At 41.2% G+C, this 19,465-nt stretch overlaps 1 protein-coding gene across 1 annotated transcript in view; it reads left to right on the top strand.

Moving 5' to 3' along the window:
- The window catches only part of PAFAH1B1 (platelet activating factor acetylhydrolase 1b regulatory subunit 1), a 61,343-nt gene extending 45,866 nt beyond the window's left edge, over nt 1–15,477 (top strand). The window contains exons 6-11 of the mRNA XM_056127870.1: nt 2,673–2,841; nt 5,664–5,766; nt 6,347–6,575; nt 8,153–8,254; nt 10,394–10,550; nt 11,636–15,477. Coding sequence (XP_055983845.1) covers nt 2,673–2,841; nt 5,664–5,766; nt 6,347–6,575; nt 8,153–8,254; nt 10,394–10,550; nt 11,636–11,709 — 834 coding nt within the window. The 3' untranslated portion in view covers nt 11,710–15,477. The remainder of the gene's footprint in view (nt 1–2,672; nt 2,842–5,663; nt 5,767–6,346; nt 6,576–8,152; nt 8,255–10,393; nt 10,551–11,635) is intronic.
- The last annotated feature ends 3,988 nt before the right edge of the window (nt 15,478–19,465 follow it).

Here is a 19,465-nt window from a genome sequence, read left to right as displayed (position 1 = left end):
AGGACCTAACCCTTCGTTATATCACTAGCTCCTGAATTGTCATTTTCTAATTTATATTTGAAGATTTTATAGGATAATTAGTGATCAAGAACAGACTCTGTATTCATGTCCTAACACTACCCTTTATTGGGGGTGGGGGGATTGTGCTACACCCATCTATGGATGTGCTGAGGACTTACTCCTGGTTCTGCCCTTAAGCACTACTCGTGGCAGGGTTTAGGAGACTATGGGTGCTTCAGATCAAACCCAAGTTATCTTTGTTACAAGGCAAGCACCTTCCTGCTATACTTTCTCTCCATCCCCTAACCCTGTCACTTAGAATGAGTGTGATCACAGGCAAATTAAATTTTGTACATTTTTTTATTCCATCTGTAAAGTGAAAATAATGCTTATCTCAGAGTTTTAGGAGAGGTTAAACAAATTTAATTAAGATACTTTTGGGAATCAAACCTGGCACCTTGTACATGTGAAACATATGCACTACTACTGAGCTGCATTCTTTGATCCCTACTTGTTTGATTTCACAGCATGGAATTGTTTTTTATTTTACCTTTTTTTTTTTAATGTAGGAGTATTGCGTGGGGATTTTTTGTTTGTTTTTTTTTTGGATTTGTTTGTTTTTGCTTTTTGGATCACATCCAGCAGTGCACAGGGGTTACTCCTGGCTTGTGCACTCAGGAATTACTCCTGACAGTGCTTGGGGGACCATATAGGATGCTGGGAATCGAACCCGGGTTAGCTATGTGCAAGGCAAACACCCTACCCGCTGTGCTATTGCTCCAGCCCCAGGAGTATTGCTCTTTATTCAGCCATTGATTAGGCTGATTGAATTGGGCATGAACTCCACCTTACTTTTTTTTTTCCTTTTTTTTTTTCCTTTTTGGGTTACTCCTGACGATGCACTCAGGAGTTACTCTTCGTGGTGCTCAGGGGACCATATGGGATGTTGGGAATCGAACCCGGGTCGGCCGCATGCAAGGCAAACGCCCTACCCTCTGTGCTATTGCTCCAGCCCCACTTTTTTTTTTATATAAATTTATTTATTGAATCACCGTGAGAGCAGTCACAAAGCCTTTGGGTTTAAGTCTCAGTCATACAGTGATGAAACACCCATCCGTTCACCAGTGCCCATTCTCCACCACCAAAAACCCCAGTACACCCTCCATCCCACACCTTCCCCCTACCTGTGGGGCAGATGATTTCCACATTACTCTCTCTCTACTTCGATTATATCCAATATTTTGACATCGGACCCACCATTATTATTTGGGATTTTACCCCCAACACTCAGATCTGCTGAAAAGGCAACAGTAGACAGTTTGTTTTCAATTGCTGATTATGAATAACATGATGTCGTATGACTGCAGTAGTGGCCACATGATTTTGGAATTTTGAAATTACAACAAGTCTGGGGGGATTTTTGCCAAAACCTAGTGGGTTCCAAGATTTGTTCCTGAGTATCTGGGATCATGGCCGTTAAGCAGCTTGATCAGGAGCCAGAGAGGCCATTCGTGGGTGGCGACCTGGGGTCTCGTTGGGGTGGGGAGGAAGGGCGGTTCCACCCCCATTCTGTGAGGCCCTGCATGTCTCGTCACTGCGGACCCAAGCCTGACTGTCCGCGCGGGGAGGGGGAACAGGTCAAGGCATGGAACCTATTCCTACCTGGGGTGGCCCAACATGGGTAACCTACTGCAGGGACCAGACCATTTCTGCCAAAAGCCTTTGGGTTCCGAGATTTGTTTCTGAGTCTCTGGGATCATGGCTGTTATGAAGCTTGATCAGGAGCCAGAGAGGCTGTTCATGCGCGGTTTTATTTTATGTTTTATAATTAGAATCAGTTTTGGTTAAGCCTTGGACTTCAGACCAATGTCCTTGTTGGTTGGTTGATTTATTTGGGGACCACTCCCAGCAGTGCTGACCACTTGGATTTTCAGTCCACCGGATTCAGTGCTCCTGGCAGCAACAACTGAACTTGGGCATCCGCCATGCAAAGCCTGTGCTCCAGTCTTTTGAACCCTGCCTCTGTTTTTGCTTTGGGCTTCCTAACCATTGCTCAGGGAGTAAGGAACTAGTCCAGGCAGTTCTGGGGACCGCCAGGCCCACATCTGGCCCTCATCTGTTCGTAACTTTTGTAAGTGACTTAAACTTTTGTAATAGCTGTTCCTAGACAGTTATATCTTAGGAAGTCTTTCCTTGACTTTGATGTCTGAGATCTGCTTGTCGCGTACATTTTTAGTGCTTCTCTATGGTTCACCTCTGAAATTTTTGTTTTATATTTAAATATACTTATTTTCATATCTGTTTTCTGCTGTGGCACAGGGAAAGGACTTGTTTTTGTTTGATCACTAGCATGATACATACTAACTTTGATATTAGAGTTCTAATCTAATAGTTGCAGCATTGAGCTGGGAATATGTTAACTCAGGAACAGAGAACTTGCTTTGTATTTGTGGTGCCCTGAGTTTCGTTCCCTCCTTCCCCCAACACACAACACCAACATTCTTTATAAATATAAATTTATACTTGAAGATACCTATTTTTAGGACATTTACCCGGTCACTTGCCATTAATTTAGTTGATACCGTTCCAGACTGGTCTGCTGAGTTGCACATGTGAAGTGAAGTGAGCAAGGAATTGTTGATGTTAACCACTTTTCTGGGTTTTTTTGGCAGGTGTGGGATTATGAAACTGGAGATTTTGAACGAACTCTTAAGGGGCATACAGACTCTGTACAGGATATTTCATTTGACCACAGTGGCAAACTTCTGGCTTCCTGTTCTGCAGATATGACCATTAAACTATGGGATTTTCAGGGCTTTGAATGCATCAGAACCATGCATGGTAAGGAATAGAGGATAATTTGAAAATTGATTTCTAACCTAGCACTACATAGAAAATAAAGCTATTGTCGTCTGATGATATCAGGTTCCTTACATTTATTTATTTATTTTTTGTTTGGGCTCCAGGCTCTTTTGGTTGGTTGGTTGTTTTGTTTGTTTGTTTAGGGGCCACACCAATAGTGCTCAGGACTTATTTCTAGCTCTGCACTTGAGAATTACTCAGGGAAGTCATGTGGGAGTCTGGGGAACGATCCTGGGTCTGCATACAAGGCAGACGCCTTACCTGCCAGCCTAGCGTGTACCTGGGGACCCAGGCTTTTTCCTAGCTCTGTGCTCATGAAGGTGGAGAGGTATGTGATGTAGTAGTACATAGATAATCCACAGTAGGCTAGAATTATTTCTATAACAAGGTTTAAGAATCTCTTAATGGCTTATATAAAATATTTGTTTTCACAAATACTTTTGGGTATGAAAAGTTGCTAGAACATCTACCTTTGAGGAAAAAAATAAGTGGATTTTTTATCTTTTATAATTAAGGAAATGGAAATCTATAGGAAGCAGTTATAGTGAAAACTAGAACCCAGATTTCCTTGCTATCTTAATGTGCCACATAGTATAGTCTCATTGTTGTTTTCCTGGATCATGTCCTAGATACTACTCCCTGGAGCAATTTCACTTAGTGGAAAGAGTTTGAGCTTTGGAATCAGATCTCAGGGTTCACATTGCTTCTTGTTTACTTACGGCACAATGTTATTTTAACCTCTTTCATCTGTAAGATAGACATAATAATACCTAAATCATAGGGTTGTTGTGAGGATAAAATGAGATCCTAAATTATATTTTGTTAAGTACCTGGCACATAGAAGGTACTCACTAAGTACTAAGTAAGGAATAAGTAACATGCTCAGCTGCTAAAAATGCATCATCCAAGTGATGTTAGGACATAAGTAACATGATAACATAAAGGATATAAGTAAGGCATACTATGAAGGGAGTGTTTTTTCCTCTTAAAAAAACAAAAATTTTGCTGTATTTGAGAAGCTTAAAAATCAGAATTCCGTTGAATTCTTTTTTACTTTTTTTTTATTGAATCACTGTGAGATAGTTACAAGCTTTTATGTTTGGGTTTTCATTGAATTCTTATAAAATCAAGTGTATGTTTATATAGCCACGCTCTAAGAAACACAATTGTTTCTCTAACTTGAAAAAAGTTCTGGAGCCAGGCATGTGGCTCATTTTCAAGACACTGTGTTGTGTCCCTGGTACCACATGGTTTCTGAACAGCACTGGGTCTGGCTCCTACGTAATGGGGTGAGGGTTACACACCTAGTGCTGCTCAAACTTCACTCCCACCTCTGCTCAGTGATTACTTCTGATGGGGCTTGGAGGACCATCTGGGTGCCAGGGATCAAACCCCAGAGACTATGAACAACCCCTACCTACCCGTTGCCTCATAAAAATGTTTGCTTTGTTTTGAGGCCATACCCAGTGGTGCTCCTGGCTGTGCAGTAAGGAGTCACTCCTAGCAGACTCGGGGGAACATCTGGTATGCAAGGCATTGGACCCGGGTCCTTCAAGGCAAATGGCGTACTATTGCTTCGCCCCAACGCATTTTTTTACAGGATGATTTTCATGGCTAGAGAGAGAGTTTGATGAGCTATCACACATGTCTTGCATACAGGAGGCTAGGGATCAATCCCCATCCAACACTTCATGGTCCCCAAAGCACTGAGTACTGCTGACTATAACTCAAAAACAACAGAAACCATTTCCAACAACTAGGATTAAGCCTTTTTTTTTCTTTTTGGATCACACCCAGCGATGCACAGGGGTTACTCCTAGCTCTGTACTCAGGAATTACTCCTGGCGGTGCTCAGGGGACCATATGGAATGCTAGGAATCGGACCCAGGTCATCTGCGTGCAAGGCAAACACCCTACCCGCTATGTTATCACTCCAGCCCCAAGACTCCATTTTTTTATACATTCTGATTAATAAGTTTTCTTATATCTTATAATCAACAAATTGAGAAAATTCAGGTTTTTTGTTGTTCATATATAAACATCAACATATTCAAACGTTAAACATATATTCAAAGTTTATATTCAAGTGATACTGATGCCTCATGATCTTCCCTTTTTTATTTGATTATTTTGAGGGGACCCAAGGGCCATTACCATTGGCCTGATGGTCAGTGCTCGGCCCCAGTGACAGTGTGCTGCATATGCTCTGTGGATCAAGAGGCGGTGGGGAGGCATGTGGTGCCAGGGATGAAACTTGGAGCCTCATGAGTGTAAGATGTGTGCTTCAACCTTTAAAATATCTCTCAGGCTCCTAAAACTGATTTTGAAACAATGAAGACAGGTGAAATGTAGGGGCTTGGGGTTTTAACCTTTGGCAGTACTTTGACTCCTGCATGTAAAGCATGTGCTCCAGCCCTTTGATCCTTCTTCCAGGCCCCTGTACAAATGGGCGTTTAGTCTAAATTGAACTTTAACTACTTATATTAAACTACTGAGTCCTCAACTTCTTTGTGTTAATCCAGGTTTGTTTGTTTGTTTGTTTCCCTCTTCTTTTTGTTGCTAGAGATCTATTCCAGGACTTCCAGACAGGTCCTCTAGCCAGACAGGTCCTCTAGCACTAGACTATATATAAATGGTCCTAAGTCTAAGTATCTTACTAAATTTATATAAAGCCCAGTGGATGAATTTAAAGATGCTGTGATAGTTGAAATTCCATGGTTACATCTCATTGTAAATTGAGGTTTTGTTGCCTTTAGTGTGGTATATCACTTATATACTGTGTTGTGTATGTGTTTTTTTAGGCCATGATCATAATGTTTCTTCAGTAGCCATCATGCCCAATGGAGATCATATAGTGTCTGCCTCAAGGGATAAAACTATAAAAATGTGGGAAGTACAGACTGGGTAAGTAGATTTAGCTGAAAGGGTTTTGGTAGAGAGATGCTAAATAAAAGATCTAAGTTGTGTTCTCTTTGTTCTGATAATTTTGGCTTTGCCCACAAGTTTTGATTCCTAAGTGTCTCCTCAAAAAGAAACAGAAATAACAAAAGAAATTCTTTAGTCCTTAAGAGTCATTTTCTTTGTGATGGCTTATTTTTTCTATGATCTTCTTTTAGGTAATCTTTGTGAGTTGAAATGTAATGTAAATAGTCACATTCATGTAAGGCTTAATTTGATTGTGCTTAGAATTGCACTTGATTGTTTATCCTACTTGTTTTGCTCATCATGAGTAAAGCATGCTTTACCCCCAGTATATCTGTATTTTTGCCTTCTAGATTTTGTTGATTTGATCACTTCCTTAATGATGCTCCCATCAGCTTATTATATTTCCTGCTTAAAACTTTTATTGACCAGGAATTTACCAGAAAATATAATTTGTTGAACTTGGTACCATTCTCTTTTAGTGCACAGCTAGTTGTATTGCTTTTTGGGAAGTATTCCCCTGATTGCCATTCACAATATAAATTATGACTTATTTTGACAGCTACTGTGTGAAGACATTCACAGGTCACAGAGAATGGGTACGTATGGTGCGACCAAATCAGGACGGCACTCTGATAGCCAGCTGTTCCAATGACCAGACCGTGCGTGTGTGGGTTGTAGCAACAAAGGAATGCAAAGCTGAGCTTCGAGAACATGAGCATGTGGTAGAATGCATTTCCTGGGCTCCAGAAAGCTCATATTCTTCCATCTCTGAAGCAACGGGATCTGAGGTACTTTGATGTGTCATTTCATGATTTTTTTATGCTGTTATTGTAGCATTGCACTGTAGCACTGTCCTCCTGTTGTTCATCAGTTTAATCGAGCGGGCCCAGTAACATACAGAAGATAATTTTTGGTTCTTAATTTAGGCTCATGGATGCATTTAAAAATCTGCATCTTTGGGGGTTGGAGCAATAGTACAGCAGCTAGGATTTTTGCCTTGCATGAACCTGATTAGGTTCCATCCCCAGCACCCTTTATGGTCCCCAAGCACCACCAGGAGTGATTATCTCTGAGTACATAGCCAGGAGTAAACCTTGAGCACCACCAAGTGTGGCCCAAAGACCAAAACCAAAAATACATACATACATACATACATACGTGTGTGTGTGTGTGTGTGTTTGGTATTTTTATAAATATACATACGTGTATCAGCTATTTATGTAAGTTATATGAGCTGACTTTTTTTTTTTAACCACCAGTTAAATGAAACTTTGTTGTAATCTCAATTAGATATTTTTTGGTCTTTAGACCTCCCTAGTGATGCTCAGGCATTACTCCTGGCTCTGCACTCAGGAGTTATTCCTGGTGGTGCTCAGGGGACCATATGAGGCCAGAAATCAAACCTGGGCCAGCTGCATGCAGGGAAGTCTCTCTACCTGCTATATTATCGCTCTGGTCCCCACTTACCGTTCTAGCCCCTAATCTCAGTTAGATTTTAAAAAAAACTTGCTTACTTCCCTCTAGTGGTTGTTATTTGCCATACGTGATAAATTTGATACTGGTAAGGCATCATATACAGGTTTAATTCATTTTTAAATTCTTGATTATTGAAGTCCTAAGCCACAAAATTTATTGTTTATTGGTATTGTTGAAACGGAGTCAACTGAAAAAAAGGAGATTTTCTATTTTAATATTGTCTGGCTCCTTCCTGTGCTATTGTGGTATATCAGAACATTTATAATGGGCTAGAGAGATAGTGTGGCAGGTAAGGTGCTTGCCTTGCATGCACCTGACCCAAATTTGATCCCTGAACACTGCCCTCTGTGCCCAAAATCCAAAAACAAAGAATAAAAATACTTACAGCATCAATAGAAAAAAAAAATAAGATGACTAAGTCCTAGGGATCTAGTGTTCTATCTAACATAGTGGCTGTAGTTTAAAATTCTGTATTGTGTAGTTAAAATTTGCTGAGGTAGATTGTAAATGGGGACCGGAGCAATAATGTAGTCAGAAAGGCATTTGCCTTGCATGTGGCTGACCTGGATTCAATCCCTCGCATCCCATATGGTCCCCTGAGCACCACCAGGGATAATTCCTAAGTGCAGGAGTAACTCTTGAGCATTGCTGAGTGTGACCCAAAAAGCAAAAAAAAAAAATTCTTTTAAGTGTTATCAGCACCAAAAGTGAGAGGCTAGAGTATAGTTATATGAGGCAGCAATATGTTCATTAACTTGATTTGGTTATCGTTTTACAGTGTGTACTTATTTCAAAACATGGAGGTTGTATTTCTTAAAAGTTTTTATTTGTTTAAAATTACATTTTTCAGATTTGGAAAACTATTCCTCCCTTTTTTCTTCCCCTACAGACTAAAAAAAGTGGCAAACCTGGACCATTCTTACTGTCAGGATCCAGAGACAAGACTATTAAGATGTGGGATGTCAGTACTGGCATGTGCCTTATGACCCTTGTAAGTTGGTATAATTTTGCTACGTTTTTGCATCTTTACTGTTCTTAGACATTTTGGAGTTTAGTGCCTTGTGATATCTTATTAAATAACAATAACTATTCCAGGATTTAAGGTTTCTATAAAAAATTTTTTTCAACTTTCTTAATCTCGTTGTTAACTGTGATATAAAAGTTATTCCTATAGCAGAAACAAAGGAAAGGGGTCAGAGCAGTAGTACCAAAGGTAGGGCACTTACCTTGCGCATAGCAAACCCGGGTCTGATCCCTGGTGCCTCCTATGGTCCCCTTAGCGGCTACCAGGAATGTGGTGGGGTCCAAAAATCAAAAATAAATTAAAAAACCAGTGTTAGTATCTGTTTTGGTTAGGTTTGCCTGGCTTATTTTTTACCTCTCTGAAATTATTGGTACTATAGCTTTTCGACCTGGAAATTCTATTTCATTTAGGAGCACTTGGATGTTAGTATTAGGATATGTAAATACTAGAATGGAATTATGGGCATTCTTACTTGGGACATAACTGAAGTAACTTTTAGAGATTGGATACCATGTCATGAGTCGGAAAGATAGTACTGTGGGTAAGCTATGCCTTGCACACCTCCAACCTGTGTTTGATCCCTGAGCACTTTTCAGGAGTGCTTCCTGAGCTCTGAGTCAGGAATTCTGAGCACAGCTAGGTATGGCCCTTAAACAAACCAAAAATGCTCTTGCTTGAGTATCTCTTTGTAAGATAATGGTAGAAACAAGCAGAAGTATCATTAAGAATTGATTGGGGGCCTGGAGGGATATCTTCAAGGACTAATATGCATGTTTGGCATGGCAGATTAAACCTGGTAGGTTTAATCCCTGGTTTGGTTTTAGTTTAGGGGCTATAAATGTATGTGCTCACACTTATTCCTGGCTCACTCAGGAGACCATATAGGATGGTGGGGATCAAACTCAGGTCATCCTTGTGTAAGGCAAGTGCCCTGTCTATTGTACTATCACTGTGGCCCATATGTAGTATTTCTTAAGTAAAACGGCATACATACTGTTTTATAGCAAACTTTTAATGTAGAAGGAATGGCACTGATATTATTAGATGTTTTTTTACATTGTTTACAGATAGTACCTCAATAAACATCTTTGTTACCTCATCTTTGGCACATTCTTAATTATTTCTAAAGGAAAAACTTCAAAAAAGGGAACTGATTGGGACAGGCTATAATTAAATGAGCTAGTATATACCAGTAAATTTGTATATTCCTCACCTAGAGTCAACAGCAGCAAACATTTTCTTTCTTTTGTGTATGTTTTGCTGGGGCTGGAGTGATAGCAAAGTGGTAGGGCGTTTTCCTTGCACGTGGCTGACCTGGCCGACCCGAGTTCAATTCCTCCACCCTCTCGGAGAGCCTAGCAAGCTACCGAGAGTATCTCGCCCGCACGGCAAAGCCTGGCAAGCTACCCGTGACGTATTCAATATGCCAAACACAGTAACAACAAGTCTCACAATGGAGAAGTTACTGGGCCCGCTTGAGCAAATCGACGAACAACGGGAGGACAGTGCTACAGGCTCCGTTTAACATTTGGGGCCAGAAAAATAACTCAATGGACAGGGCACACACATGCTTTGCATATTAGAGGCTAGGTTCAATCCCTAGCTTATGTGCTTTCTCAGGCACTAAAGGGAACAACCCCAAGGCACTGCCAGGTGACCCATAAAACAAAGGAAGAGAGAAAAGAAATTAACAATATAGTACATATTCAGTTTTCCTTCAGTTATTCCACTAGTCCTTTATTACTTCAGTTTAGCCAGATATGGCCCAGTAAACTTTATTTAGGAACCAGTCAAGCGTCACACATTACATTGATCACATCTAATTAACTTTAGTTTCCTTTCACCTAGAAGAATTCCATAGACTTTTTAAGTTTCTTTGGGTTGTGATTTACTGTTTTCACAGATATTATTTGAACAGTTTATTTGGGGCTGGAGAGATAGCTCAATGGACTGGAGCACACACATCGCATGTAGGGCCCTTAGGATCTTCGGCACTGCCTAGTTCCCCAAGCACCGTCAGGAGCACCACTGGCTGGCCTCAAAATAAAAACTATGTAAAGAAATATTTATTCCTTTTACTAATTAAAAATACTTTTTATTTTTAAGGTGGGTCATGATAACTGGGTACGTGGAGTTCTGTTCCATTCTGGGGGGAAATTTATTTTGAGTTGTGCTGATGACAAGACCCTACGTGTATGGGATTACAAGAACAAACGATGCATGAAGACCCTCAATGCGCATGAACACTTTGTTACCTCCTTGGGTATGTATGAATTAAGAAATTTCTGAGTGATTAGATTTTGGAGTACCAGACATAACAGTTTTAAGTAATTGTTAACTTCTCCAGGTAAGAAACAAGTTTTTTTAGGTTGACACACAGAGAAGACAAATTTTGCATATTGGAGGCCTAGATTCAATCCCTAGTACTACATGCTTTCTCAGGCATTAAAAGGATCAACCCCCAAGCACTGCCAGGTGACCCATAAAACAAAAAGGGGAAAAGGAAGTAAATGTAACATTAATAGAGTTTGTTCAGTTTGTTTTTACCATTTTTACCATTTGTTTTTAAATTCTCCTTTTCTGACCCAGAGAGTTCACTGCTTGTTTTGCATGCAGCTAACCCCAACATCTATCCCTGGTACCAGCCCCAAGAAATCCTGAGTAGAGAGTCAGGAGTAATCCTGAGTATTTCTGGGTATGACCCAAAGCCAAAAAGTAAACAATAGAGGCTGGAGCAGTAGCACAACGGGTAGGGCATACTCCTTTTCTTAACCTCCATCGTTAACTTATAATGAAAAGTAATTTTTTTTCACTGTGTACCACACTGGTTTTGGAAGCTAGGATTATGAAAAGGATACTTAACCATTCTCCTGGGTATTTTTTCTTCCCTATTTGTAAGTTTCAAAGGAAACTTTTTCTTGGGCAGATAATTATATTCTGTTGTATACCAGGAACTTGGAATTTTATAAAGTTGATCACCAGCATCCCATATGGTTTCCTAAGTCCCCCAGGAGAGATTCCTGAGCTAAGAGTGAAGAGTAAGCTCTGAGCACCACCAAGTGTGACCCAAAACCAAACTCCCTCCCCCCCGCCCAAAAAAATAGTATCTGAGAGTGGTCTTAAGCATGGCTGTGGCTGGTTCCGGAGGTCTTCAGCTGAGAGGCTGGAGAGATGGCATAGGAGGTGAGGTGCTGCCAGTTAGGTTCCCCTGAGCACCAAACCAAGAATAGCCACTGAGCAATACTGGGTATGGCCCAGTAACTGTTCCCCCCAATTTAAAAAATAAATACTCAGAAATGGTATCTGGCTCAGTTTAATTTTAAAATAAGCTTTTTCTTTTTCTTTCAGATTTCCATAAGACGGCCCCATATGTGGTTACTGGCAGTGTAGATCAAACAGTAAAGGTGTGGGAGTGCCGTTGATTGAGTCTCAGTTGATCCCTTCTCCCTTTTTCCTCTGGATGCACTCTGATGATACCATGGTTACCCCATTGAGCTCCGTTTAAATAAATATTGTCCTTTCATGTAAATTATTCTGGATGTAGATTGAGCTTATTAAATGTTACACACAAAGTATTCATGCATGGTGAATCCAAATTGTATACTGTAAATTTACATACGTTGTCTAGAAGTACCATAGGGTTTAAAAACCTGGGCTGGCATTGGTCACACCAGGCCTAAGAAGGCAGAAGTTGATTAAATTGAATTAGGGCACTAAACTGAATAGTTGACAGTGTCATTTTATGTTGGGTTATTCCTGTTTTCCTTTCTGCTCTCTGTTGGTGCCTGACTTGATGGCCTCATTTGGGGAAAAGTGGTGATTATTAGGGCTTTTCCTGAAATGTGTATCTATGTAACATCACTTAAGTGTGCTTAATAAATCTTCTTTAAGGATGTTAGATAATAAGGCTACAATTCAAAAATCTTCTGAACCATCTATGTAATTAATGGGGATTACACATTGGAATTTTGTCATGACACATTTGCCAAATCAATAGGATACATTTGTTTTGGCAGCCTATTAAGCAGAGGCTTGTGGTATATTTATGTAAGAAAATGACTGTAAATCTCAAATGAGAAAAATCTCAGCAGCTAATAGAAAATCATTTGTTTCATTTGGATCTTAATGCGCTGTAAACAGGTTTAAAAACACTGTAATACTCTTAAGCTTCTATTTTCCACACTGGACACACTTCTAGTTGTGTTCTTCATATATTCCTAGACTGTATAGTGATGTGACTTCCAAGTAGAATTTAATCTTACATTGAGTGTGTCATGGTACAAATCACTATTTGTTTTGATGTATTTTAGGGATGTGCAATGTGCATTTCATAATGACAAATATTAAAAGGTTATGTCTGCCCATTTTAAGGGAATGGGAGAGGATACAAGCTTGTTTTTCAACATGAATCTGATAACAATTTGAAATGTGTTTAATTTACAAGTTTAAAAAGACAGGGTTTAATGGAGCGTGCATTAAAATGTACTGTGTTTTCACCTTTTGTTCATATATAAATGTTTATAAGTATATGGGCCTATCAAGAAGTGGATAATTTCATGTAAATTATTACATACAACCTCCATGTCCTTTGGTCCTGTATTTTTGAAGAAGTGCTAAGGCATACAAGTAGAATAAATCTTGCTGTGGAATACCATGCTTTAGAATAAACCCTCTTTTCATCCTAAACGCATTTGAAAACTATGTCTTGACTCTGTGGGAGTTTTTCCCAGCTAAATGAAACCACTTCTGTTCCCTTCCTTGCCCCCCTAATTTGACTGTTTAGCATTTTACACATCCCTGATACATATTATAATCCAGAGTTAAAGTAGTTCAATGGGAATTTTTTTATCTCTGATTTTGGGAAGAAATATTCCATTGCAGATTTATTAGTAGATAATTTCATTGCTTAGCTAACCAACAGTTTTTTTTTTAAGGTTATTTGAAAAGTTAACAAAAATTAAATAACAAAGACAGTTTAACAAATTCTGAATTGCATTTTATTCATTTGCATTATAGTGATTTTTTAAATGTCCCTTTTAGTTCCTGAAAAAGACAAAGGGTTAGAATTATGTCCTGTAGACACACACAGATTAGGCCATATATTTCCTAGAGGCAGCTTTATATATCTAGCTTGTGTCTTTTTGTTTGCTTATTTTTAGTAATTCCTGAGAAATGACTCTGGAAAGAAAAGTGTTTTAAAACTAATGGCTCTTTTGAGGACAAAAATCACAACTTAAGCTAATTCCTTGAATACAATAGAGTAACTTCCAGGACAATATTGCCTCACAACCCTGCTCACATTGAGAAGTCTTTTTTGTTTCCCCTTAGCTGTTCTGACTGGATTTTTCTACAAAAGTTATGAAAGATATCTTTGTTCTCGTTTGCTGCTATTTCCTATTCTATTTTAAGACATAAGTACATAGAAATGGTGCATCTTAACATTTGTTTGTACATGTATAAATGTCTTGTATCTTGATTCAATTTTAGCATGTAGCAACACAAATTGTTTAAGGGTAAGCCACAACATCTAGAAATCACTCACAAATATGAACAATAAAGGGAAAAAAGGTACCGAAACAAAGCTGCTGTCCACTGGATTTTTTTCCCCTGCAGCATGCAGTGACTTTGTTGACCAAGGAGGAGAAACTGTGGCTCTCTAGACTGTAGAAGTTATCTTTACTTGGGAGATTGCCACAGCCTGCTGCTTAGTTGAGTTGCCAGATAATTCCTCCACATAAGCAGCAGCAAACATTGAATCTCAGGGATGGTCCTCAACATGGATCCACATGTAGTGAACCCTGTTTGAATCATAAAAGGGGGTGGGGGAGAGTGATCCATCCACAATCCGGAATCCGATTTGCAGAAGTTTCCTACACTGTTGTTTGACACTGCCCTTTGATGCCCTTTCTTTGATGCCCTGTTTCCTGTTTTCTCTGTCTGCTGTCTGACCCTGTGCCTTGCCTGGGATAAGGACAATGATGAGGTTACTGGTTTGGATTGTAAGTAGAGAAATTTATCAATTGGTTTAGAGGTTCACTGCTGCTTTGTCACTTTTCTCAATTCGGCCACTTATTTAAGAACTAAAAAAACTAGTAGAATTGCATCTTCAGATTATTGACTTTTTGTATGTGTTAAAACAACATTCCAGTGCCACCCTATATATTGTGCCCAAGAAGTCCTAGCTGCACTCTTGAAAGTGCAAGCCATGGAAACTGGTTTAGACATCAGTTGGAGAACGTTGCTTTTTGACATGGCGTCTTGCACTTTAGGAGACTTAAGACCGTCCTGTTTTGTCTATGTGTGGTGTGACCAATGGTGTGCCCAGAGCACTGCTCTAAAAATCCTTAGTGTTAGCAAGTCGTCCAGACTGTGGAGCACTCGCTGTAGTCTTTGGAAGCTTTGGCTCTAGATCACCAAGCCCAGTCTCCTTATTGTCAGTGCCCTGCTCTCCTGTTTGCCTCTTTGTTTTCTATGTGAACTTCCAGGTAAAGTAATGCATCAAATAGTTTTTCTTTAACTTATTTAAAGAAAAACTATTTAAAGGTAGAGGATGTTTGTTTTGTTGACAGTGGTGGCTTGATAAATCCTGAAGCAACTGAAGTTAAAATTGAAGGAAAAGGCACTTAAAAATGGTTACTCTTTCTGTCCAGCTGTATATAAGTCCAATATATTGATCTAGATGATGCAGAGAAGAATCACCTGGTAGAGAAACATGCAAGAAATTGGCGAAGAAGGTTATGGTTTCTTTTTTCTAGTGGGGTGTGGGGGAGGGCAAGTGGATTTACAAGTCATGACTGGACTGACTGGCCTTTTTATCTTTCCACTATATCATGTAAGTAGCTGCTTTCTTGTCCTGCCTATCCTTCAGGCATCCCTAAAGCTCACTTGAAGATAGAAATACAAAATCTTCGAGTAAAAGTTGGTTCCGACACTGACATGAAGGCAAGCATTGATTCTTTGAACGTTGCAGAGGTGATTGGAGAAAACAGTTCCCCGGATTGTAAGAGTTAACTGAAGATATTGACACAATTTAAAAAAAATCAGTAAAGGAATGTATATAATATTGCTCTTGTGTTTTACAGTAAGATTTGTTGCTCTCAGACTGTGTAAAACAAAATTTATTCATGTTTTCTGCATATTAAAAAATCTTATTGTACCAATTGGTAAACTATTAAATGCCTATAAAACTAGATGTGATTTTTTTTGCGGGGGCTGGGTAGGGGGGTGATGCTTTCTGGAGTCAGGTCCTAATTGATTCCTAACAGAAAGTGGGACTTTGTCCAGCAGTGGCCATGGAAAGAGTAAGATGCAAATTGTTGGTGGGGCATTGGAGTCTTGATGGAAGACTTCACTAATGCGTTGTCAGTGCTGCTGCCTTTATGGACCACTTTCATTCCTGATTGGAAGACAGAGCTAGGAACCGCCAAGACTTAATACCCAACCATTCTCAGCAATCCTTTCTAACAGTGACTACGACATCATTATATCGCTTACAAAGATTTCACCCTCTTAGTGATCAGTGACATACCTGCTGTTCTATTAGTGATGATTCTCTTCGCTCATTGACCTTACATCTTAGAAATGTAATCATCCTGCTCCCCCCCCCCCAAACCAGACTACTAGGGTCTTTTGGGCACCCTTGAAATATCCCATGCTTTTTACATGGAAGAGACATGTTCAGTGACAGCCTTTCTTAAGGCAGTTTTCCTGTCTTCTAATGGGGATACCCTCTTTTCCTGAGACAAGCACACCCAAGTAATTTGCTTAAAGTTAGGGTCATAGCGATCGTTCAGGACTGGGCACATAAGTCAGGTTGTACACAACCCAACTCATTTGGTCTTCACCACCAACCACAAATGGTCTCCCAAACAACACCACTGGGAGTAATCCCTGTGCACTGACAGATGGCCCCCAAAACAAAACTTTCTGCCTCTGCACTCAAGAATCACTCCTGATAGTGCTCCAAGGACCTTCAAGTTTGCTTGTACTTCCTGTTTTCCTAGGCTGCCATCCAGATGAGCCCATCCACTTTACCTAGAGGTAGTTCTAGACTGCAATCATTCTAAAATGCAGTTAGCTGTCCAAAATGTGCTGGGTACTGGTGTGTGTTCTTAGGAAATTCTTGGTTGTGTCTGTATCTGTTGAGGTGGGGGGGAGCCTTAAAGAAATAATGCTGTACCCTGGATGTAGCCGCTCTACCTTTGGTTAGTCTCTGTTGAGGTTGTTCTTAATCTGCAGACAGGCTCAACTATTTACACACCAGAATCCTCTAGAAAGTGTTCTCTAAGCCAGCAGCATTGAGAATGTTAGAAATGCGACAGACCTACAATATCTGAAATAAGGTCCAACAAGTTTGGAGGGTTTTTTTTTTTTCCCTCTCTTTGGGTCACACCTGGCGATGCACAGGGGTTACTCCAGGCTCTTCACTCAGGAATTACTCCCAGTGGTGCTCAGAGGACCATGTAGGATGCTGAATTTGAACCTGGGTTGCCCATGTGCAAGGCAAACGCCCTACCCGCTGTGCCATCGCTCCAGAGCCAACAAGTTAGGTCTTAACTATCCAGGGCCACAGAGTACAGTGATAAGGCACTCCTTTGCACATTGCTGACTCAGGTTGAATCCCCGGCCCCCCCCCCCCCCCAGGAGTAAAAGTGTTCAGTAACGCAGGAAAGACCATCCCACCTCTGACACCGCTCCATCACATCACACTCCACTGTGAAGTCCATTATGGGATGGCCATTAAGGAGTCGAGTGGATGCTAGGAAGAAGCAAGAACGATACCAATCATGCAATTCAGGAGGCTCCTCATTCCTCACATGGGGGGGTGTTCTGAGTGGTCTGCGTCTGATTTCCTTATGCAGTGTTTGCTTGTCTTACAAAGGATATTTCACTTCTCATTTGAGAGGAAAAACACCCATTCTTCATGCTTATTTGGTAGTTTATAGACAAACATAACTCGGCGAGGGGCCCCCCAGGATATTCTAAGGGAACCACATGTGAGAACTACATAGAGGCTCACAGCACAAACTAGGGAGCCAGTGTAGACTGGCAATGCCCCAGGAAGAAAACAAGGTTGGCAAGGGTCAGGGTCAGGAAAGGTTGAGAAGCACTGGCTTAGAGGCTGGAAGTCTGGGTGAGGAAATGGGCCACATGAGAAAGAATTCCTTTTATCCAATTAACAGTTCTCAGTTCTCACTAATGATGGTTGGGAGTATGGGGGGTGGGCGCAGAGAAATAGTACCGGAGTTAATGGCACTTTTCCTGGCATGCAGCAGGATCCTGGTTCAAATCCCCAGAACCATGTATGGTTTCCCAGCGCCACTAGGGGTCACTGTTGAGCAGTCAGGAATATTCCCTGATGATTACTCGTGTGTGTGCCCACCCCTCTTAATGAGTTTGGGGAGCTGATAACGTCTTTTAAACATCTGTGCTCAAGGATCGCTTCTGGAAGGCTCAGGGGGCCACATGGGGTGCTGTGGATTGAACCCAGCTTGACTGTGTGCAAGACAAGCACCCTACCAGGGTGACCAGTAACCCCAGAACTGGGCCCTAGCAGCACACTTAGCATTTGAACAGGCCTAATCACTGGAGGGCCCCTAGACCTCCTGAGCACCATTTAGGAGATCCCAGAAAGAAAAGGGGGGAAAAAAAAGTGAAATATGAGCTGGAGGTAGTACAGCACCTAAGGCGCTTGTCCTGCACATTCCCACCCTGGGTTCCATCCCTGAGATTCCCTATTTCTCCTAAGCACTGCCAGGAATAATTCCTGAGTGTAGGGCTAGGAGCAAAAAAAAAAGACTGAGATTTGGGGAGTAAAGATTCTCAGTGGACTGGATTGGGTGTTGGGGGGGTGTGAAGACCCAGGTTTGATAGCTATGCCGCCATCTCCCACTCCCCCAACTGTTCATTTTAAAAATTAGGAGTCACAGAATATTGCAGGTAGGGCACTTGCCTTGCATGTAGCCAACCCAGGTTCAATACCTGGCATCCCATATGGTCCCCTGAGCAGTCAGAAGTGATCTCTGAAAGCAGACCCAAGAGTAAACCCTGAGCATTGCTGGATGTGGCCCCAAAATAAAACAAAATAATGGGTCAAAGAGATAGCACGGGTTAGGGTTAAGGTGCATACCTTGCATGTGGGCTGACCCTAGTTCAATATCTGGCATGGTCCCATAAGCATCACCTGGGCCATTACTGGGGATAACCTAGGCCCCCAAACATCACTGGGCCCAAGCATTGAACCACTAGTTCGAATCACTAGGAGGGAGACCCAGGTCACCTGAGCTCAAAAGGAAATATGATAATAAAAAGATAAAAGATATACACATCAACTGAGAGAAGGGGGTAATTCACACCTATACCCTTTTCCTTCATAAAACAGCAGCCCTTAAGGGGCTGGAGAGATAGAGTGCTGCCCTTCATCCCCAGCACTGCATATGGTCCCCATATGGACCCCTAAAGTCTACCAGGAATGAGCCCTTACCATACAGCAAAGTGTGGCTCAGCCAGGTGATGTCCCTGCACACCACTGAGTGTGGCCCAAATGCAAAAATCAAAAGTAAACAAAAAAGCAGCCCTTTGTCATTTGGTAATTAAGAGCAGAAATGCACTCGACCATGAAAAGTGACAGTAATCGAACAGGGGCACTCAGACTGACAGGAAGATACTGCTCCATATCTAGAAATGCTTTGAACAGTCTTCATAGGCTAAAGACTATAGGAAGGCTTGATCAGAGAAGCAAGATTATAAAAACAACCATGGGGGCAAGGAACCTGTGTTAAAATATTAATGGCAATTGATGGGGCCAGAGTGATAGGACAGGGAGTAGGGCACTTGCCTTACATGCGGCTGACCCAGGTTCGATCCCCAGCATCCTGTATGGTCCTCCGAGCCCTCCAGGAGTGATCCTTGAGTGCAGTACCAGGAGTAAGCTCTGAGCACCGCTGGGCATGGCCCCCAAACAGAGCAAACTAAAAAAAATATACTAAAAACACAAAAGCCTCTCCAAGTGCTCAAAAATGTAATTCAAAGGTGCATGATGGGGCTGGAGATACTTCAGTGGGTAGGGTGCTTGCCTTGTCAGACCTGGATTCAAATCCCAGCAGGTTCCCTGAATACCACCAGTGCTGAGCCCTGAATGCGGAGCCAGAAGCAAGCCCTGAGCACTGCTTCCAGGTG

This window comes from Sorex fumeus, unplaced genomic scaffold (genome assembly GCF_029834395.1).
Source record: "Sorex fumeus unplaced genomic scaffold, SorFum_2.1 ptg000063l, whole genome shotgun sequence".
Taxonomy (NCBI): Eukaryota; Metazoa; Chordata; class Mammalia; order Eulipotyphla; family Soricidae; genus Sorex; species Sorex fumeus.
This window is presented reverse-complemented; position numbering and strand designations above follow the sequence as displayed.